Source organism: Carya illinoinensis, chromosome 2, assembly GCF_018687715.1.
Source record: "Carya illinoinensis cultivar Pawnee chromosome 2, C.illinoinensisPawnee_v1, whole genome shotgun sequence".
NCBI classification, from domain to species: Eukaryota; Viridiplantae; Streptophyta; class Magnoliopsida; order Fagales; family Juglandaceae; genus Carya; species Carya illinoinensis.
The window spans coordinates 29,451,003-29,472,195 of record NC_056753.1 but is presented as its reverse complement, the minus strand read 5'-3'; the positions used below and the strand labels follow the sequence as shown (position 1 = coordinate 29,472,195).

General features: G+C 36.0%; 2 protein-coding genes across 3 annotated transcripts; both read right to left on the bottom strand.

Annotated features, from left to right (window-relative positions):
- On the bottom strand, positions 1–3,876 carry LOC122300746 (putative calcium-transporting ATPase 13, plasma membrane-type). 2 transcript variants are annotated; one of them, XM_043111620.1, is made up of 2 exons: positions 3,737–3,876; positions 1–3,379 (listed from the first exon to the last, which is right to left on the bottom strand). In XM_043111620.1, the coding sequence occupies exon 2, from the start codon at positions 3,330–3,332 to the stop codon at positions 246–248; it is 3,087 nt and encodes a 1,028-aa protein (XP_042967554.1). In that variant the 5' UTR covers positions 3,333–3,379; positions 3,737–3,876; the 3' UTR covers positions 1–245. The 2 variants fall into 2 exon arrangements, with proteins under 2 accessions (XP_042967554.1, XP_042967553.1); XM_043111619.1 differs by having other exon boundaries at positions 2–3,374.
- Positions 3,877–17,010: 13,134 nt separating this feature from the next.
- LOC122300744 (putative calcium-transporting ATPase 13, plasma membrane-type) lies at positions 17,011–20,971 on the bottom strand. Its single transcript, XM_043111618.1, has 2 exons — positions 20,671–20,971; positions 17,011–20,078 (listed from the first exon to the last, which is right to left on the bottom strand). The coding sequence occupies exons 1-2, from the start codon at positions 20,864–20,866 to the stop codon at positions 17,161–17,163; spliced, it is 3,114 nt and encodes a 1,037-aa protein (XP_042967552.1). The 5' UTR covers positions 20,867–20,971; the 3' UTR covers positions 17,011–17,160.
- Positions 20,972–21,193: the final 222 nt, after the last annotated feature.

Genomic DNA, 21,193 nt, shown 5'->3' with positions numbered 1-21,193 from the left:
AATGGCGACAGATTTGTCCTAGATTCTAACTATAAGTCGCATTCAGACATATTCCCAAAAAATATTATTGAAACAACCCACGATGTATGTTAAAGAATATATGAAATCAGTAGTTATTTATCATCAAATGATTGAAATCACTACTTAACAAAAAAATACTATGTACAAATAGAGTACTGAAAGTATAATAAGAGATATTACACTACTAATTCTACTGCCGAAGTGGGTTCAACCAATGGCTTCTCTTAAAAAAGACGGGAAAATTTGAGTGGAAGTCCTTGTTTCTTTTTCATCTTTAGGTAGCTGAAAAATGGTCTATCTGGAACAGGTATCCACTTGACAATCCAACCCATAGGCCAAGAAACTGCTGCAACTCCAATACATGCACCCCATTGCACCCAATTCAACCTTTCTGTATCTGCAAATTTCTTTAAAAACTCCACCATGACCACCTGAAGGACTAAGGTTATCGCAATGATCCCCAAGAACAACCTGTTCCTGTGAATCCCCTCGAACACATTCTTCTTCTCGAGTTTTCTTGCATTGAATTCATTGAAGACTTGGCAAAGAACAAAAGTATTAAAAATCAAGGTGTCATTTACCTTCTCAGTCACCCCAAAGATTGATTCGCCTCTAAATTGCAAGGTCAAGAGGATGGCTACCTGATATAAAGCTTGGGCCAACAAGTTTCTCCACATAATGTTGGTAATAAGTGGCTCAATCCAGCCCACAGGTGGTTTCTCCATCAGCTCCTTGGTGGGCTTCTCTGTTGCAAGAGCCAGGGCACCCAACGTGTCCATAATCAGATTCACCCACAATAATTGCACTGTTGTTAATGGGAGTTCACCTGCAGAAACTGCTGCTACAAAGTTGATAACTAGAGCAGCAACGTTTACAGTGAGTTGAAATTGGATGAACTTCTGGATGTTGTTATAGACACACCTTCCCCACTTGAGAACTGTGGCCACCGAAGCAAAATTATCATCTAAAATGACGATGTCTGAGCTCTCCTTGGCAACCTCAGTGCCTTGGATCCCCATTGAAAGTCCTATATTTGCTTCTTTTAATGCTGGTGCATCATTTGTGCCGTCTCCAGTAACTGCAACCACATGGCCTTTTTGTTCCAAGCATTTTACCATCAGAAGTTTGTCCATAGGAGAGGATCTTGCCATCACACAAATGTTTTCGACTTTCTCCAGTCTCTCCTCTGGTGTGTAGTTTCTAAATTCCACACCTTCTACCACTGCTCCGCTATACATGTCCTGTCCAGGCCTTAGAATCCCACATTCTGTTGCTATAGCTTTTGCTGTGAAAACATTGTCTCCTGTGATCATTTTGATGTTCACACCAGCATTTTGGCAATCTTCCACAGCTTTCATCGCCCCTGGACGACATGGGTCCCTAAGTCCCACCAGTCCCAAAAGGGTCAAACCATCTTCTTTTAGCTTTTTATGTTCTTCGCCATCTTCGTTATCTTCTTCTGAAATTTGCTTATGAGCAAAAGCAATGCACCGAAGGCTGCTAGCTGCCATACCTTGAATAATTTGCTCAAATTTCAACATTTTACCATCATCCATATCTTTGATACTTCCAGAGGCATCATAGTAACTTGAACACATCTTCAGTATCATCTCCGCAGCTCCTTTCCAATGCATATGAGTTGTGTTGTCTACCTTTCTCCTCATCAAGACCCCACTTCTTTTCTTCTGGGAATTGAACGCTTCAACAAAAAGAATCGTGCAACTTTCCTTCATTTGCTCCATTTCCATGTTCAGCTCCAGAACAGACCAAGAAAGAATTGCTTTTTCAGTGGGACTACCTGAGAACTCGATTTCAAATCCTAAAGGCGGCCTGTAAACACTGCCGGTTGTGTTTAGAGCAACTCCTTCGTGGACCAAGTCAAGAATACATGGAGCAATTGATGAGTGGACATCTGTTGCAAAAGATTCTTCCCCTAACCAAAACTGCGTCACCTTCATTAGGTTCATCGTAAGAGTGCCTGTTTTGTCAGTGCAAATGGTGGTGGCAGAGCCCATTGTCTCACAGGCAGAGAGCTTCCGCACCATTGCCTGATCGGCCATCATTCTCTTCATGGAATAAGCAAGTGTTAGTGTGACAGCTAGGGGCAAACCTTCTGGAATTGCAACCACAATTATAGTAACTGCTGCAGCTACAATCTCCACCACAGCATTCACAATGTCATCGGCCTTGGTCTTGCTGCCATTGAACTCCCTATTTCCATTCTCGTCTTCTGTATTTCCGGTGAAGTATCGAACCAACAAGACTACGAGAACTAGGAAAGCAACTGCCAATCCAACCTTACCTATTGATGAAGTTAGCTTGTTGAGTCGAGCTTGTAAAGGTGTCTGTTCGTTGGTGTCACGGTTGATCGAGCTCATCATCTCACCCCACGTCGTGTTCATGCCAACAGAAGTGACAAGCATTCTGGCATACCCATCAGCAACCTTTGTACCGGAAACCAAGAATGGATGACTGCAGTTTACCTCAACATGCTCACTCTCCCCTGTCATGCTGGATTCGTCCACTTGCAATGAGTGTCCATCTAAGAATAGCCTGTCTGCAGGAACTTGATCTCCAATCTTTAAGCAAACAACATCTCCGACAACAATGTCAAATACTGAAATCTGTTGACGTCGCCCAGCCCTCACAACATCAACTTGGATATTGTTGTTGACTTTGGATAACTTGTCAAATTGTTTGTTTTGCTTGAAGTTACTAATGGCAGAAACAGCAATAACAAGAAATATAGCAACAAATATGCTTCCACCATCGTACCATCCTTCTTTTATTCCATGTTGTTTTATACCAAATGCAAGGGAAAGTGAAGCACAGCCTAAGAGGATGAAAATGGTAAGATCCTTGAAGGCTTCCACTACGAAATGGAAGAAGCTCTTTGTAGGTGGTCTTTTGTACGTGTTTGAGCCAAAGGCCTCTTGTCGGCTAGCCACGTCTTTAAAATCAACACAAATCCCAAATTCAGCATCGGTTTCAAGAGTAGATGCTAAGCCTCGAATTCCTCCAATATTTTTTAGGCATCCAACATCTTTCTCTCTGACAAGCTCACTGAGAGTAGTTTGATCAATTTTGAAATTGTTGTCCAGTTTGAAGTCCACAACGAATAAAGAAGAATGGCGTGAAACCTCTGTATTTTTCTTGTCGGTTAGAGAATTTTTGTAAAGTGATAGCAAGGCTCTAGAACAATAGATGGTCACAAAAGCCGTGCGCCATCTGTTGATAGGTTTGCTAAGGGTGGGACGTGCATGGGGTAAAGACTGAAGTGGTTCCAAGCTTGCTAATGAAAAGCTAGACATTATTTTGGAAAGCAGAAGAAGAAAGTAAAGGAAGCAGATCACCTGCACTATAGATCAGGTTATTTGTAAGAGAAAAATGAAAAAAAAAAAAACAAAAAAAAGGATTGACAAAAGCAAAATGAATATCCTCAGTCAGCCAAAACAGGATGTTTAAGAGCCAAAAAAATAAAAAAGACTTTTGGGAAGTAAAAATAGCGTAAAAAAGCAGCAAAGGTTTTTATGAACGAATGGAGTAAAATAATTAGTATATGCAATGCCAAATAATGGATAAAATTGCTAGTTTGGATTCAAACTATATAAAGGTGGTGTATGCATGGTATGTATATGTAGGAAATGATCAAGGAATTAATGAAAGACATAGGACGTAATTAGATAGACAAAAAAATTAAGGTGGAAGACCGAACCGTAAATATGAGCAGTTGGAGAGAGATTATCAGATCAAGAGCCTGTTATCCTGGCAGGGAAGGAATTCATGAACAAAGAAACACTAACAAGAAGATGAAGAAAAAGAAAGAGATCGAGCTGTTGTAATATCATTAATGGTAGCGATGGATAAGATATATATATAAAAAAATTACTTGCATATGAAGTAGTAGTGTATTTCTTCGCCTTCGCTTCTAATTAATTAGAATTAATTGGAACATGTCCCTGAAATCTGTAGCGTCTTCCTTTTTTGTTTTACCCCAAGCGGAAAACACACGTATTACGTTGATCCACAGCATTTTCCACCGCCATATGGAAAGGGTCTTTCGTCCATATGTATAAAAAGTTTCCCAGACAAACAGGCTATATCCTCTTTGCTTGTGGCCCCATTCACATTGGGCTTATGGACTGGTTAATTAATTATCTTTTTTTTTTAAATATTAAAAAATAATAGGAAATTAAGAAGAGAAATTGAACCCAAAATCTCTCTTATAAAAATTGGATCTCATGCCATAGTTACGTGCTCTTGACAATTAATTATCGTCCTTTTAAAAACATTAATCACCTCTTTAAAAGAAAATGATAGGATTACCATCTTTTTACTGTTTATTTTTTTTTTTTAAATTATTTTTTTATTTTTTATTTAACTTAATAATTAAAAAAATGATTATTAATAAAATTATATATTTTTTTAGTTTTTTTTTTAATGACAGGGTAATCAGCACTACCCTTAATTGGAACATATCCTGAAGTGTGTGCGCCGCATTTCTTTCTATTTTTTGTTTGACCCATAAATGCGACCATATTCGCCGTGGCTACCGATGAGTTCTTTTTTATTTTTTTTATTTTTAAACATTAAAAAAAGTTTCCCACCATTAATTAAAAATATTTACTTAATCATTAAGTAATAAAAAGAAAAATAGAAAAAATATTTTCGGGAGAAATGCTCGGGAGACAAAATAGAAAACAAACGTATTCCGACCAATAATAATAGGTTACGTGGATCGTACGGCATTTTCCACCGTCATATGGAGCGGGTCTTAGGTCGACTGGGTTGGTTTCGATCCATCCGAGTTCTTTCATCCATATAAAAAGTTTCGCAGAAAAAAGGCTATATCCTCTTTGCTTGTGGCCTCACTCACATTGGGCTTATGGGCTAGCTAATTAAAGCTACGCTCTAAAAAAATAAAAATAAAAAATCATTTTTTTGTTTAATCTTAATTATCCTCCTTTCAAAAACGCTAATCATCTCTTTAAATCTTCATCTCCATCTAAGTGTTATTATTTATTATTTTTTGCCAAATCCCCCGTATCTTAAAATTCACCCTTTCGTAATGATTATATTTTCAAAAAAAAAAAAAAAAAGTCGTCCTTCTTTAAGAACATATACTTTTAATTTAAACAAAATTATTTCATCAGCTCTATCTTCATTTATCTTAATCCGATTTATTTTATTAGAGATAAAGAAATGAAAAGTTAATATTTATATTTGAGAGAGAATAGATAATAGACAATTTTTTTTTGAGTTTTTTGTTTTATTTTTTTGAAAAGGTTTTTGAGATTTAAAAAAAAAAAAATTGTAAAGCGTTGGAAATATTTTCAAAATAATATATATTATATTTATTATTAATAATATGTTGGAATTTATTTTTAAAAGTTATGAATTATTTTAGGAAGAGAGAAGTTATAGAAAGTTTATAAGGCATATAGTGTTTTGGGTCCTTATGTATAGCTGAAGCCGGTCATTGGCTTCGTGGTATTGATGGCTTTATTTAACCCAAAAGACATGGGTTTGAGATTTATGTAGCCAAGCGTTGCAAGTTGCAACACATCAAGGGGCACGAGCAAACACGAGGCGCTGCAATTAAAATGAAAAGTTGCACCTGTTTGGTTTCGAACCAGTGTGGAGTGGATCCAACCTTTGTGTCAGTTAGTAATAGTTACAATAAATATATCTATTCGGATTAGATTATAGAAAAATAAACAACTTTTCATTCACATCTTTTGGAATTTTATAAATAGACCCATTAACCTATTATTAAAGTAAAATAGAATTACAAACTCTCATAATTTAGTTTTATAAAGAGACCCATTAGCCTACAATTGAAGTAAAATAGAATTACAAAATCTCATAATTTAATTTCAAAATTTTTTCTTTTCTAAAAGTCTTCATTTCTTCAAAACTTATTATTAAAATCTATTCATTCTGTAGAGAACAGATTTCTAATTTCTTGGTTGAATAGTAAAATCTGAGGGTATTCAGTCTAATTTTGTATGTACATAATGTAATTAGACAAACAGACTTATTCTAATCTTCATTATATCTTAGAGGTAAATTCGCTTGTAACTTATATATATACCATTATTAGTAGAGGCGAATGTTGCCTTAAGAAAAATAACATTATAATGCGCTTTAAAGCAAAATTTTCTCACTATTTATGGTTTTGCAGCCCTTTTGTACCAACATAAAAACGAATTTTATAAGATTTGTAAAAAAAATCTAACTGTGAGACGAGGTTTTAGGAGGAGATTGGATTGTTATCCTAGAATGACTTCTTGCCCCAGCTTTGAACCAAAATATCAAGGGTACTGATAAAAGCGATGAGCACAAGAAGAGCTACAAGGGTATATCTATTTATTATATAAGTATCTATCTAATTGTTACAATGATTTTTCTTATTTTTTCATTAATTTTCATTCTCTTGCCGTTAACTTTTATTTCCCGTTGATGTGTAATAGTAAATGAGAAAACCTTAAAATTGATCCATTTGTATTATTATAAAAAATAGCCCACCAATAACTGATCACCACGTAGGTAGTCCATTAAAAAATATATTAGACTGCATGGTAGGAGATAGCCAAATCCTCAGTTATTTCGCTAAACCCCTCATCTATAAACTTTTCCAAAGCCATGACTTCCACAAAGCCTCAAATCAACCCAAAAAAATATGCTTCATACTAGGCAACGGAAATCGCACGAGAAGATGCATATCCGACAAAAAAAAAAAAAAAAAAAAATCACACAAAAGTAAATCCAAACATAATCTATAATGCATGTGTAGATCTAAAAAATAATCTTTGAATTAGGCAAAAACATTCAGAGACAAAATCCGACTTCTCCAAACCCACGACTTCCATAGATCCTCAAATCATACCCATAAAAATATTCTCTATACTAAGAAACACAAATTGCACAAGAATATGCATATCCAACAAAAAAAAGGGAGAAAACAAGAAAATGTTCAGATCTGAGAAATAAACTTTTAAGATTTTTAAGGATTTGCAAAAAGTAAAAATAAATAAATTATGACAAACAAGGAAACATAGAGAAAGAGAGATTAAAGAGATGAAGAAATAGGAATTTTTCTTTGTTTCGTTGAGCGACGCTAAATAAGACTAGGCAAGACGATAGTGTCATGTTGGTGTTAGTGTTAGAGATGGAGAGATAGAGAGAGAATAGAGATAAGGAGAAAGAAAGAGAAGGGAAAGAGGTGTTGGAGAGAGATTATCAGATCAATAGCCACTTATCCTGGCCGGGAAGGAATTCATGAACAAAGAAACGCTAACAAGAAGATGAAGAAAAATACAGAGAGATGTTGTAATATCATTAATGGGAGCGATGGATAAGATACATATACAAAAAAATTACTTGCATATGAAGTAGGAGCGTGTTTCTTCGCGTTCGCTTCTAATTAATTGAAACATGTCCCTGAAGTCTGCGGCGTCGTCCTTATTGTTTGACCATACACACGTATTACGTGGACCGCGCCGTGTCTACCGACGAGATCTTTTTTACGCGTAGTCGAACTTTAACGCCTTTTCCATCTAGCCACCAGCTTCCACGAACTTTCTCTGGGATTAATTGTGGCAGAGGAAAAAAAAAACCAAAGTTATTTTAAGAGTAATTCCATTGTAAAATCTTTATCATATAATATAATTGATTTAAAATTTAAATTTTAAAATTTAACCATTATAAATAAAAAAATTACTATTTAAATTGTGTGGATAGCATGTATATATATATATAGATATGTAGTGACGTGACTTTAGAACAACATTACTCTATTCTTAATATTAAAAATTATATTATATGTCGGTAGATGCAGAGGGTATTAAGAAATTCTTCAAATTGGAAAATATCTTGATCGCACGATTTGCGTTGCCTTTACTCGGGAGCTTCCGAGTGGAAGGCTTTCTGACCAATTCTTTTGGAACTTTCACTTCATGCAAGTGTCGGGAGGTTCATATAATTAAACTACAAGGAATACTGGTTTTTTCCAGGAGGGTATGTGGTCGGAAAGGATCATATCATTAGTGGGAAAAGCCTTTTTTTCTCACTAAATTCAACCGTGGACAGACTGGAAACTCGTGACATAAAATTGATGACATTGGGTATCTTTTTCCACGAAAATCACCGACTAGTGGGCAATAGGTAATTTTCCCCACAATTGAACCGGCGGAGAAATTTCGTGGCAAATGACCCCCGAAATCGGGTTCTGTGGTGAAAAAAACAACATTTTACCATGAACAGGGATGGTGCAATATTGTTTTTCGCATGAACACATTTTGTGGAAATAAATAATTTACCAAACAAGACAAGGCGTCCGTAAAAGTGCGAGAAGCAATATTTTCGAGTATTTGAATTCATCGATAAAGAATATTCCTCATGATGTCTATTTGTGGGAAAAGTTTCTGGCTCCTTGAGATAACATGGCTTTTCCTGACCATATCACCTGCAGAATTAAGAATAGAGGGCGAGACGGAAGAGTTAGGTGATTTTGCAGAAGGAGCCATAAGCGTAAAACGGAGAAGAAGATAGGAAAAAAAAAAAAAAATTGTATGAAGGACGCGGGTCCGTTGGGCTCGTGATAGCAAGCTGAAACAGAGGAAGAAGATACACACCAAGTGTTTGTGAAAAGGTTCTATGGAACTGTGTATTGTATTGCTGTATATTCGAATACATGAGCAGTGTACAGTGATGGCTATTGATGGAACATGTACATAACATAATTGAATTTAATGACCACTCATATTGTGACACCTAGCTAGACTATTTATTCTCTCTGTTACACTGAGATTCAGCAGCAATATTCTCACCTCTTCTTAAAAGGTCTTTTCTCATAAAATCCTACTTATAGCAAAATGCTGTGTTGGTACGTTTTTCCAACGATGTGCTAGCATCAACAATCGCCAAATCAAAATTATATTCAATTAAACAACGATTGAACATGTTTTGAAGGACATTCCTGAACTGTACAGCAAAAGGAATTTGTTGAGAAATTATGTTCATGCACCCATATATATAACATAATTAATGGAACACTATGAAAACTTCATTCCAATAAAACAGGGCAAACAAATATGGAAATACATCAATATTTGCAAAGTGGGGAGTACAGTAGGGAAGCCTACATGCCTCCAGTTTTCGTACCTCACTTTATGTGCCTAACTACATGTATAAATAATATTAATTTCCATTCTAGACAGACATAAACTCTTTCCATGCTGCTGAATGTCAGCTCCAGTTCATCTACCCACAATCAGCATACAAAGCCTCTTCATCCATACATCTTAGGGGCTCGTAAGTACCTGAAAAAATATTTAATAAATTGTATTAGCCAATAGAAAATGTCCCTCACGTACTAGGACATTATTACAGCAAATCAATCAAAGGTTGATCCCCACAGAGAATCTACCCATATTATCATGTCTAATTAAATCAGCTCATATCCACCTTACTGAAGTCATTGATAGTATCCCACCAGTTTAAGACCCCCCAAGGCACATAACCATATAAGAACATACAGATTTGTTGCATGGGCATTGCCATGTGGTTTACAACCTCACCTTAGGAGCCAACCCTGAAGAAGATTAGTAGAAACCATGAAATCATGACTCTAATGGAATTTTTCACATCAAAGATACAGCCACACAATAAGCAGCCATATAAAATCCACCATGTTTCTAATTTCTACAAACGCTTATGACACACCACATACTTTCATAAGAAGGAAAACATTTTTGTTTCATCTATCTAAGGTACACCATCAATTTGAATCCAAACATACTCCAACCACTACTTGATATATATAGTTATTTATATCATAACCAAACTTTAATGAAAATGAACACCTGAATTCATTTAAACCAATATGCATTTTTCTAACCTTTATAACCTTGTGCAAAATGTTCACATGCAAGACACAATTATCCTAAAGACATGATAATGCTACTCTATACGATAAGAGCAACCACTTGGCTAGGTGGGACCATATCGTTAATATTGGGCCTTCTCAAAGTATATATATATATATATATATATATATATATATATATATCACTATGCTATCTTAGTAATAATTTCGTTATTTATACTAAGATGAAGATTCTGAATAACTCAGTCCTTGGGAAAAGATTTCTCAACGAGCCTGAATATATGGTGGCACATATATATTTTTTATAATAAACACAAATGTGGCCTCAAATTGTTGTAAACAGATCATCAGAACACTTAATACATTACATCTTCACGCATTACTGGGACATAGTTACGCCTACAAAGTTATAGTTAGGAGTGGGCAAGAAGAAAATAAAAAGGTTGGTCTAGATAAAGAGGACCTGAGATAGCAAACACGTTAACCTCGTCAACTGTGGGAGATTTTCATGTAACTGGTTATCAGTTGGAACAATAGGTAGGTTCGTTGCAATCGTCAGTTTAATCTAGATGTTAGACATGCATCCTAGGCAAAACTGTCTCCCCCATGGCTAGCTATAGATATCTGTGCCAAAAATCAATTCAGAACTAAATTAAACTGATTCCACGGGAAAACAAAAAATAAAAAAATGAAACTATTCACAAGCACAATCAGAAAGGAAACCATATATGAATTCTTCAGATACGCATAATCTTTTATTTGTTTAGTCCCTCATATGTTGAGATTTTTTTTTTTTATATGAAATATTTACAGGTTTCAAATACAACAATGACAAATTAATTAACAAATACTGACAAGAGACCATATACAACTAGCACCATATCTAACAAAAGTACAAGGTAGGATTGTCAATTGGCCATCCACACGGGAAAATTAATTCCACTATGATTACAGTTTGGTTGACACGTACTTCGGATAACAAAGTAGAAAAACTAAACGACTACGACAAGACATCAGCTAAGCTCTCTCTCTCTCTCTCTCTCTCTCTCTCTCTCTCATGTGTTACTTAGAAAAATCTCTCCTCAAACATATATAGTTTGAAAATAACACCAAAAACCATCAATTTTTCATGCAATTCGAAATGCCACTAAATGGCTTACAACAAACATGTATATTGGACAGCCAACCGTGGTGACAAATCAGCCCACATCTCTCCCCTCACCCAGCCACAGAGAATGAGAGATAGAAGGCCACAGAAACCAAAAAAGAAACCTCCATCAGTAACCGGACTTAAGCACCATCCCAACAGGTTAATTGACATTGACTCAAATCACACAGATGGTAGTAATTTTTAGAGTGAACCTGTTGGAACATCTATTCTAATATAAGAGGTGATTTCACATGTTGGTAATTAGTAGCAAAAGCGATATTTTCTCTTTGAAAAATTAACCTAAATGTCGAGATTAGAGAAAACTCTTTTGAGAGATTTTCTATTTTGTGCTACTAGTGTATCATCCAAAAGTGGGGAGGGGCTATGTAAATAACCACTTTAAGTGTAATCTCCAACTGTTAATAAGGGCTAGCCATCAAGGCTCATGAAATGGATACCCACTATGGGGACCTCTCTGTTTCAACTCATCTGATGGAAGTATCCACTAGTCATTTCAGGTTGATATTTCTAGTCATATCAGTGTTAAGAATTTGGACCTCCTAAATTCACATCCTAGGATTTACCATTTGTAGGAATAACAAGAAAAATAGAGAAATAATAATAATACAAGAAATTTACACGAAAACTCTAAAATAGGAGAAAAACCACTAGACTCAGAGAAGAAAATTCACTATGTGAAAAATTGTTAGAATCACACAATTTTTCTCCTCACCCTAAACAGACCCACAAAATTACCCCACTAGTAAAACTTTAATTTTACACCTCTTTCACTTTTACAAGAGGCTAATAGAGAAATTTAATTAAAATTAAAAGTTATTAGATAAACTTTCAACTGGTGCACTTAAACTAAGAGGCTAAATCTCTTATTTATAACTTAAAGATTTTGCTCTTTCATTATTTTCTACTAGTGTGAGACTAAACAAATGAGCAATTTAGTCAACAATCTCCACCTTGCAACTTTGACTAGTCCCACAGTCAAACTCCACCTCGATGAGGATCTTCATAACTTCCGCTATCATGTTTCACTATAAAAGCATACCCACTCAGAATAAATCAATTCCAAACATTTCACTTCGGCCCATGTCGAAAAACAATTTTGCTGAAAATTATGGTATAACTTCCACGTTTGGTTTTCCTGGAAGTTCATCAGCCATCGACATGAATTTCCACCACACACGTTGCATCAATGACAAACCAATGCCTATGTGCAAATTTGTGGACCCGCTAACATTAACACATCCCCTATCATGACAACTTTGAAAATTAGTGGCATGCCCTGAAGATGTATAAAGATCAAAATCTTCCATGGAGAGAGACACAACATTAGGAACATTTTCAGTATCTCTATTTACTGACTTTGAGCCACTTGCCGAACCTGCTCCACCTCTTGGACAATTTTTCTTGACATGCTCAGATTGTCCACACTCTAAGCAGACTACTTTCTTCTTCATGGAGTTCTTCATCTTCTCATTTTCAACTACTACTATTACTAAGTTTTTAAGTGGAACATTGCTTCCACTGTTTAGTCTTCTCTCTTCAGAAAAGATTTTGCCGGTAACCTCTGAAAAAATTATTTTCTCATTCATATGTATCAAAATAGGCTTCATGTACTCATAGAAAGGTGGAAGAGAGCAAATGAGTCTCAAGGCTTGATACCCATCATCAATTTTAATTCTAATAGCTTTTAGCTCAGCGACAATGTCATTGAGAACGCTTAAATGATCTGAAATAGTTGTATCTTCACTCATCCGCATTGTATGAAACTGCTCCTTCATATACACACGATTTGAGATGCCCTTCGTCTGATACAACTCTTCAAGTTTTTCCCAGAGTTTCTTTGCCTTAGATATTCTATGCACATTTATAAGAACATTTTTTGCCAGGCACAGACGTATCACACTTGCTGTTCTCAAATCCAGATCCTCCTAATTTTTATCGCTCATTTTAGATCTGCTCATTTCACCAGTCACACTAGTATCAGTGCTGACTTCAAGTGTCGGTCTACCCTTCAATGCCTTGTGTAATCCTGATTGAATCAAAACATTCTTGACTTGTACTTGCCACAAGCCAAAATTGATTCTCTCATCAAATTTCTCCACCTCAAATTTGATAAGATTTGAAACCATACTTCCTGACATTGCTTTGATGAATTTACTGTAAAAATGAATAGTATTTCACTAAGTTAGTTCCCATGAAAGATTGAAGGGTCACAATGGACACACTTAAAATTTTCAATCTCTTAGACAGAATCTCCTTAGACTGTACGTATCCACACTACCACACTAAAACTCCACCCCACAAAAAGAACCTAGTGGCTCTGATACTAATTGTTGAAAATTTAAACCTTTCAAATTCACCCCCCTAAGATCTACCCTTTGCAGGAATAACAAGAAAAATAGAGAAATAATAACAACACAAAAAATTTATGTAGAAACTCCAAAACAGGAGAAAAACCACCAGACCTAAAGAAGAAAATTCACTATGTGAAAAATTGTTACAATCACATAATTTTTCTTCTCACCTCAAACACACGCACAAAACTATCTCACTAGTAAAATTTTAACTTTGCACATCTTTTCTTTTTATAAAAGGTTAATAGAGAAATTTAACTAAAATTAAAAGTTACTAGATAAACTTTCAACTGGTGCACTTAAACTAAAAGGCTAAGCCTCTTATTTATAACTTAAAGATTTTGTTCCTTCATTATTTCTCACCGGTGTAAGACTAAATAAAGGAGCAATTTAATCAACAATCAGGAGTATAGAAGATATGCCCATAATCCATGTCTTCATGATGTACTGCTATGTTCATGTCAAAAAGAAAATAACCGCGTTGGAAGATATGCTTCACTGGAACATAAAATAGGCCGATGAGTGCCGCTTCAAAAGTTTTATTAATGAGTTTTTTGTTTTATTTTTTTTTCAAAAGGTTTTTGAAATTTTTAAAGACTGATTTTATAAGATTTTTAAAATTTTATAAAATAAATCAAGAAATTTTTTTAAGTATATTTGTCCAATCTAAATACGAACGGAACAGACAATATATATTATCCTTTGGTGTTGGGACTCTTCCTGATCATTGGCCACTCATTTCAAGGCGACAATATTCTAACAAATCACGTAGACGAAGCTAATTGAAGCCATTTACATGATTTGTTAGAAGAGTAATTCTATGTATAACTATAAAATGTATAAACACACGTAATTAATTTAAAAAATAATGAAATTTATTATTAAAAAATTAATTTTTTTCACATAAGTCTCATGTTTTATTTATTTTTTTTAAAACGACTATACGGCTATTATACAATTTACGATTACAAATATTTTTTCTCATATATTAATTGCAAGTGGTTGCTCTCCTTTTTTTTCTCTCATAAATTCTTTTTTTAGTGATGGGTCTTACTGCAAGCCGAATAATCATGCATATGCTGCATCAACTAATAACTCATATTGAGTTCACGTTTTGAGCACAACATTGTTGGTAGCCTTTCCAAATATCTTATTTTTGTTACTTGCCCTTGGCTTTCTACTATATAAATGGCGATAGATTTGTCCTAGATTCTAACAATAAGCATTAAGATATATTCCCAAAAGACATTATTGAAACAGCCCTCGATGTCTGTTAAAGAAAAAAAATGAAATCAGTTATTATTTATTATCAACTGAATGGAATCACTACTTTACATATATTGAGTACAATGAGAGTAATAGAGTAAAATACAATACCATTTCTATTGCAAAAGTGGGTTGAGCTATGCATGGGCTTGTCTTAAAAAAGACGCTAAAATTTGAGTGCAAGACTTTGTTTCTCTTTCATCTTTAGGTAGCTGAAAAATGGTCTCTTTGGAACAGGTATCCACTTGACACCAACCGATAGGCCAAGAAACTCATGCACCCAATTCAACCTTTCTGTAGCTGCAAATTTCTTTAAAAACTACACCATGACCACCTGAAGGACTGTGCATGGGTATCGCAATGATCCCCAAGAACAACATGTTCCTGTGTATCCCCTTGAAAATATTCTTCTTCACCATTGAATTCATTGAAGATTTGGCAAAGAACAAAGGTATTAAAAATCAAGGTGTCATATACCCTCTCAGTCATCCCAAAGATTGATTCACCTCGAAATTGCAAGGTCAAGATGATGAATATCTGACATAAAGCTTGGGCCAACAATTTCTCCACATAATGTTGATAATAAGTGGCTCAGTCCAACCCACAGGTGGTTTCCCCATCAGCTCCTTGGTGGGCTTCTCTGTTGCAAGAGCTAGGGTACCCAACGTGTCCATAATCAGATTCACCCACAATAATTATACTACTGTTAATGAGACTTCACCTGCAGAAACTGTTGCTACAAAGTTGATAACAAGAGTAGCAATGTTTTGCAGTGAGTTGGAATTGGATGAACTTCTGGATGTAGTAACCTTATAAAAACATTACTCTATTCTTCAAATTGTAAAAATCTTTGAATTGAAAAATATCTTGATCGCATGATTTGCGTTGCCTTTACTCAACCTTCAGGAGCTTCTGTTAGGGAAGGCTTTGTGGCCAATTTTTTGGAACATCCCATTTATGAAAGTGTCCGGAAGTACATGAAATTGAGAAATTAAAACTTATGGACATAACGTATATTAAAGAAGGCCATCATTTCCAGTCTCAATGGCATGCGCGCAGTGGCAATGGATATGAAAGAATTATATTGTAATGAGTAATGAATAATGATACATCTACAACTTTCTTTTATGAATATTTTATAACTCATTTTATAATCAATCAATAAAATCTTGCCACTTTATTAAAAGAAAATCTCAAATTTTCAAAACTGTCTTCAATTTCATAGAGTTGTAAAATAGATACATAACAATAGATAATAGTTTTTGGGACGTAGTTTTTTCCCACAAATCCAATTTGGTGGCAAATAATTGCTGGTTACTACCAAATTCATGTTCATAAAAAGTTGGTCTCAAATATTTATCTATGACCAATTTATTTGTCACGAGTTACAAATTGTGAGAAGCGAAGAATATTCCCAAGACCGGACATTACCCAAAAGAAAAAATCTAGTTGCAAGTACAATTGTGCACTAATCTGTGTACCAATTTGATGTGATTGGTTAAAAAGTAGATTTTATTGAAAACAATGTTGATTTAAATTTTAAGTATGAATGAATCAGTATTGGTATGCAAATTAGTGCGCAACTTTACTTGCATGTAGCAAAACTCTACCGAAAAATAGATTAATGACTTTAAAATTAATCTAGACATCTTTTCTGTCCAGAAAGAGTTGTTCTAGTAAGCTAGTTGGAAATTTTTTTTTTACTAATGAGGTAAGTTGGCGGCAAAAAAGGAATTTCTTACCATATGTTCTTGTCGGAATGGTTATTTTAGCCTATATTATTAACCGATATTTAGCATTTTCCGCGGATTATATATGTTGCAAGTAGATTCCAGCAAAATAAACATGCAGAAAATGACTATTTCCCACGAAATGTATGAATGACGGTTCTTTTAATTTGCAGGGTCATCCATGGATAAACAGAAATAAAAGTTGGTTCCAAGATGGTATAATCATTTCCACTTTTCTTTCTGTTTCTCTATTCGAGAAAAGGAAGAGGGAGGTTCCATATATACCCATGGCAACGGAAAGAATATCAGTTTCATCATACACCACACATTGGGAATTACACATCGTGCCATAAAGGCTTTAGTGATGGGTCTTGATGGCAAGTTGCAAGGCAATTCGATATGCTTATGCTGCTTCAACTAAGTTTTGAACACAAAAATTTCTGGTAGTCTTTCCAAGTATCTTATTTTTCATACTTGCGCTTGGCTTTCCGCTTTATAAATGTGATAGATTTGTCATAGATTCTAACTATAAGTTGCATTCAGACATATTCCCAAAAGACATCGTTGAAACAGCCTTCGATGTATGTTAAAGAATAAATGAAATTAGTAATTTTATTTATCATCAAATGAATGAAATCACAACTTCACATATCAAATATTGAGAGTACTAAAAATAAATAAGAGATACACTATAAATTCAACTGCAAAAGTAGGTTGAGCTGTGGGCTTGTCTTAAAAAAGATAGGAAAATTTGAGTGAAAATCCTTGTTTCTTTGCCATCTTTAGGAAGCTGAAAAATGGTCTCTCTGGAACAGGTATCCACTTGACAATCCAACCGATGGGCCAAGAAATTGCTGCAACTCCAGTGCATCCACCCCATTGCACCCAATTCAACCTCTCTGTGTCTGCAAATTTCTTTAAAAACTCCACCATGATCACTTGAAGGACTATGGTTATCGCAATGATCCCCACGAACAACCTGTTCCGATGTATCCCCTTGAAAACATTCTTTTTCTCCAGCTTTCTTGCATTGAATTCATTGAAGACTTGGCAAAGAACAAAAGTATTAAAAATCAAGGTGTCATTTACCTTCTCTGTCACCCCAAAGATTGATTCACCTCTGAATTGCAAGGTCAAGAGGATGGCTATCTGATATAAAGCCTGGGCCAACAAGTTTCTCCACATAATGTTGGTAATAAGTGGCTCAGTCCAGCCCACAGGTGGTTTCTCCATCAGCTCCTTAGTGGGCTTTTCTGTTGCAAGAGCCAGGGCACCCAACGTGTCCATAATCAAATTCACCCACAATAATTGCACTGCTGTTAATGGGACTTCACCCGCAGAAACTGCTGCTACAAAGTTGATAACAAGAGCAGCAACGTTTACAGTGAGTTGGAATTGGATGAACTTCTGGATGTTGTTATAGACACACCTTCCCCACTTGAGAACTGTGGCCACAGAAGCAAAATTATCATCTAGAATGACGATGTCTGAGCTCTCCTTGGCAACCTCAGTGCCTTGGATCCCCATTGAAAGTCCTATATTTGCTTCTTTTAATGCCGGTGCATCATTTGTGCCGTCTCCAGTAACTGCAACCACATGGCCTTTTTGTTTCAAGCACTCTACCATTAGAAGTTTGTCGAAAGGAGAGGATCTTGCCATCACACAAATCTTCTCAACTTTCTCCAATCTCTCCTCTGGTGTGTAATTTCTAAATTCTGCGCCTTCTACTACTGCTCCGCTGAACATGTCCTGTCCAGGCCTTAGAATCCCACATTCTGTGGCTATAGCTTTTGCCGTGAAAACATTATCTCCTGTGATCATTTTGATGTTCACACCAGCATTTTGGCAATCTTCCACAGCTTTCTTTGCCCCTGGACGGCATGGGTCCTTAAGTCCCACCAGCCCTAGAAGGGTCAAACCATCTTCTTTTAGCTTTTTATGTTCTTCGGCATCTTCGTTGTATTCTTCTGAAATTTGCTTATGAGCAAAAGCAATGCACCGGAGGCTGCTAGCTGCCATACCTTGAATAATTTGCTCAAATTTCAGCATTTTACCATCATCCATATCTTTGATATTTCCAGAGGCATCATAGTAACTTGAACACATCTTCAGTATCATCTCCGCAGCTCCTTTCCAGTGTATATGGGTTGTGTTGTCTTCCTTTCTCCTCATCAAGACCCCACTTCTTTTCTTCTGGGAATTGAATGCTTCGACAAAAAGAATCGTGCAACCTTCCTTCATTTTCTCCATTTCCATGTTTAGCTCCAAAACAGACCAAGAAAGAATTGCTTTTTCAGTGGGACTTCCTGAGAACTCGATTGCAAATCCTAGAGGTGGCCTGTAAACACTACCGGTAGTGTTTAGAGCAACTCCTTCATGGACCAAGTCAAGAATACGTGGAGCAATTGATGAGTGAGCATCTTTTGCAAAAGATTCTTCCCCTAACCAAAACTTTGTCACCTTCATTTGGTTCAGCGTGAGAGTGCCTGTTTTGTCAGTGCAAATGGTGGTGGCAGAGCCCATTGTCTCACAGGCAGAGAGCTTCCGCACCATTGCCTGATCGGCCATCATTCTCTTCATGGAATAAGCAAGTGTAAGTGTGACAGCTAGAGGCAAACCTTCTGGAATTGCAACCACAATTATAGTAACTGCTGCAGCTACAATCTCCACCACAGCATTCACTATGTCATCGGCCTTGGTCTTGCTGCCATTGAACTCCCTATTTCCATTCTCGTCTTCTGTATTTCCGGTGAAGTATCGAACCAACAGGACAATGAGAACTAGGAAAGCAACTGACAATCCAACCTTACCTATTGATGAAGTTAGTTTGTTGAGTCGAGCTTGTAAAGGTGTTTGTTCGTTGGTATCACGGTTGATCGAGCTCATCATCTCACCCCATGTTGTGTTCATGCCAACAGAAGTGACAAGCATTTGGGCATAGCCATCAGCAACCTTTGTACCAGAAACCAAGAATGGATGACTACAATTTACCTCAACATTGTCACTCTCCCCTGTCATGCTGGACTCGTCCACTTGCAATGAGTGTCCATCTAAGAATATCCCGTCTGCAGGAACTTGATCTCCAATCTTTAAGCAAACAACATCTCCAACAATAATTTCAAATACTGAAATCTGTTGACGTCGCCCAGCTCTCACAACATCAACTTGGATATTGTTGCTGACTTTGGATAACTTGTCAAATTGTCTGTTTTGCTTGAAGTTACTAATGGCAGAAACAGCAATGACCAGAAATATAGCAACAAATATGCTTCCACCATCGTACCAGCCTTCTTTTATTCCATGTTGTTTTATACCAAATGCAAGGGAAAGTGAAGCACAGCCTAAGAGGATGAAAATGGTAAGATCCTTGAAGGCTTCCACTACGAAATGGAAGAAGCTCTTTGCTGGTGGTCTTTCGTACGTGTTTGAGCCAAAAGCCTCTTGTCTACGAGCCACGTCTTCAACATCAGCAGAAATGCCATTTTCAACATTGGTTTCAAGACTAGATGCTAAGCCTCGAATTCCTCCAATATTTTTTAGGCCTCCAGCATCTTTCTCTTTGACAAGCTTATTGAGAGTAGATTGATCAATTTTGAAATTGTTGTCCAGTTTGAGGTCCACGACGAAGAAAGAAGATTGGCGTGAAACGTCTGTATTTTTCATATGGGTTAGAGATTTTTTGTAAAATGACAGCAAGGCTCTAGAACAATAGATGGTCACAAAAGCTGTGCGCCATCTGTTGATGGGTTTGCTAAGGGTGGTACGTGCATGGAGTAATGACTGAAGTGGTTCCAAGCTGCTTGCTAATGAAAAGCTAGACATTATTTTGGAAAGCAAAAGAAGGAAAGTAAAGGAAGCACGTAGATGATCACTATAAAGGTTATTTGGAGTAAAAAGGATTGACAATTCAGTAATTAGAAACACAAGAAAAGCAAAATATATATTCAATATCTTTAATCAAGCAAAATAGGATGCTCAAGATAAAAAAGGCCGTTTGGAAATAAAATAGCATAGGATACAATGTATAAGCAAATATCAAGGATATGATATTGCTAGCAACTCCTGTTTGGATACAAACTAGGCCGTGCCCTGACTCCTTACGAGTAGTACTACTGTTTATATATATATATATATATATTTGTAGTCCTTGTACGTTAATCAAGAGGAAAGCAAATGAGGCTGATGACACCAAAGGTGGTGCATGTAAATTAAAGGAGATCAATGAATAAGAAAGGTTGCAACCAGAGATCAGACGATCAAATATGTCAAACCAAACCGTTGAGACGCGTTTTTTGGAGGAGATCGGACTGTTATCCTGGAAAGACTGCTTGCCCCAGCTCTGAACCAAAATATTAAGGGTAGTAGTGATGAAAACGGTAAGCACAAGAAGGTTAAAGCTCCAAGGGTCATGTATAAGTAGGCCTGTATCTTGGAACATCCGCGATGTTTCCTTAATGATCAGCGTGTTGCTTGGAAATTAGCAAGCTAGCTTAATGTTAATTTGTTTAAGGACATTTTGAGTTAAGTATAAAAAAGTACTTTTATAAAATATTAATCGCCAAACATGACTTTTGATCAGTGCCAGCTTGCTGAATGCTGATATCGTTTGAGTGCTGCCAACCCAACGAATAAAACTAGAGAGGTTGAAGGAATGGTTTGTTGTTCGTAGCTTCTTTCCTTTAATAAATTAATCACAAGTGGTTAATCTACGTAATTTTTTTAAAAAACAAATTATAATATGCATTAAATAGTTATAATTATTTTC

Coding starts and splice junctions, on each gene's coding strand:
- LOC122300746 (XM_043111620.1), bottom strand. CDS start 3,332: ATGTCTAGCTTTTCATTAGCAAGCTTGGAACCACTTCAGTCTTTACCC.
- LOC122300744 (XM_043111618.1), bottom strand. CDS start 20,866: ATGTTCCAAGATACAGGCCTACTTATACATGACCCTTGGAGCTTTAAC. Junction 20,079..20,670: donor ATTTGATCGTCTGATCTCTG/GTTGCAACCTTT, acceptor TGAAAAATACAG/ACGTTTCACGCCAATCTTCT.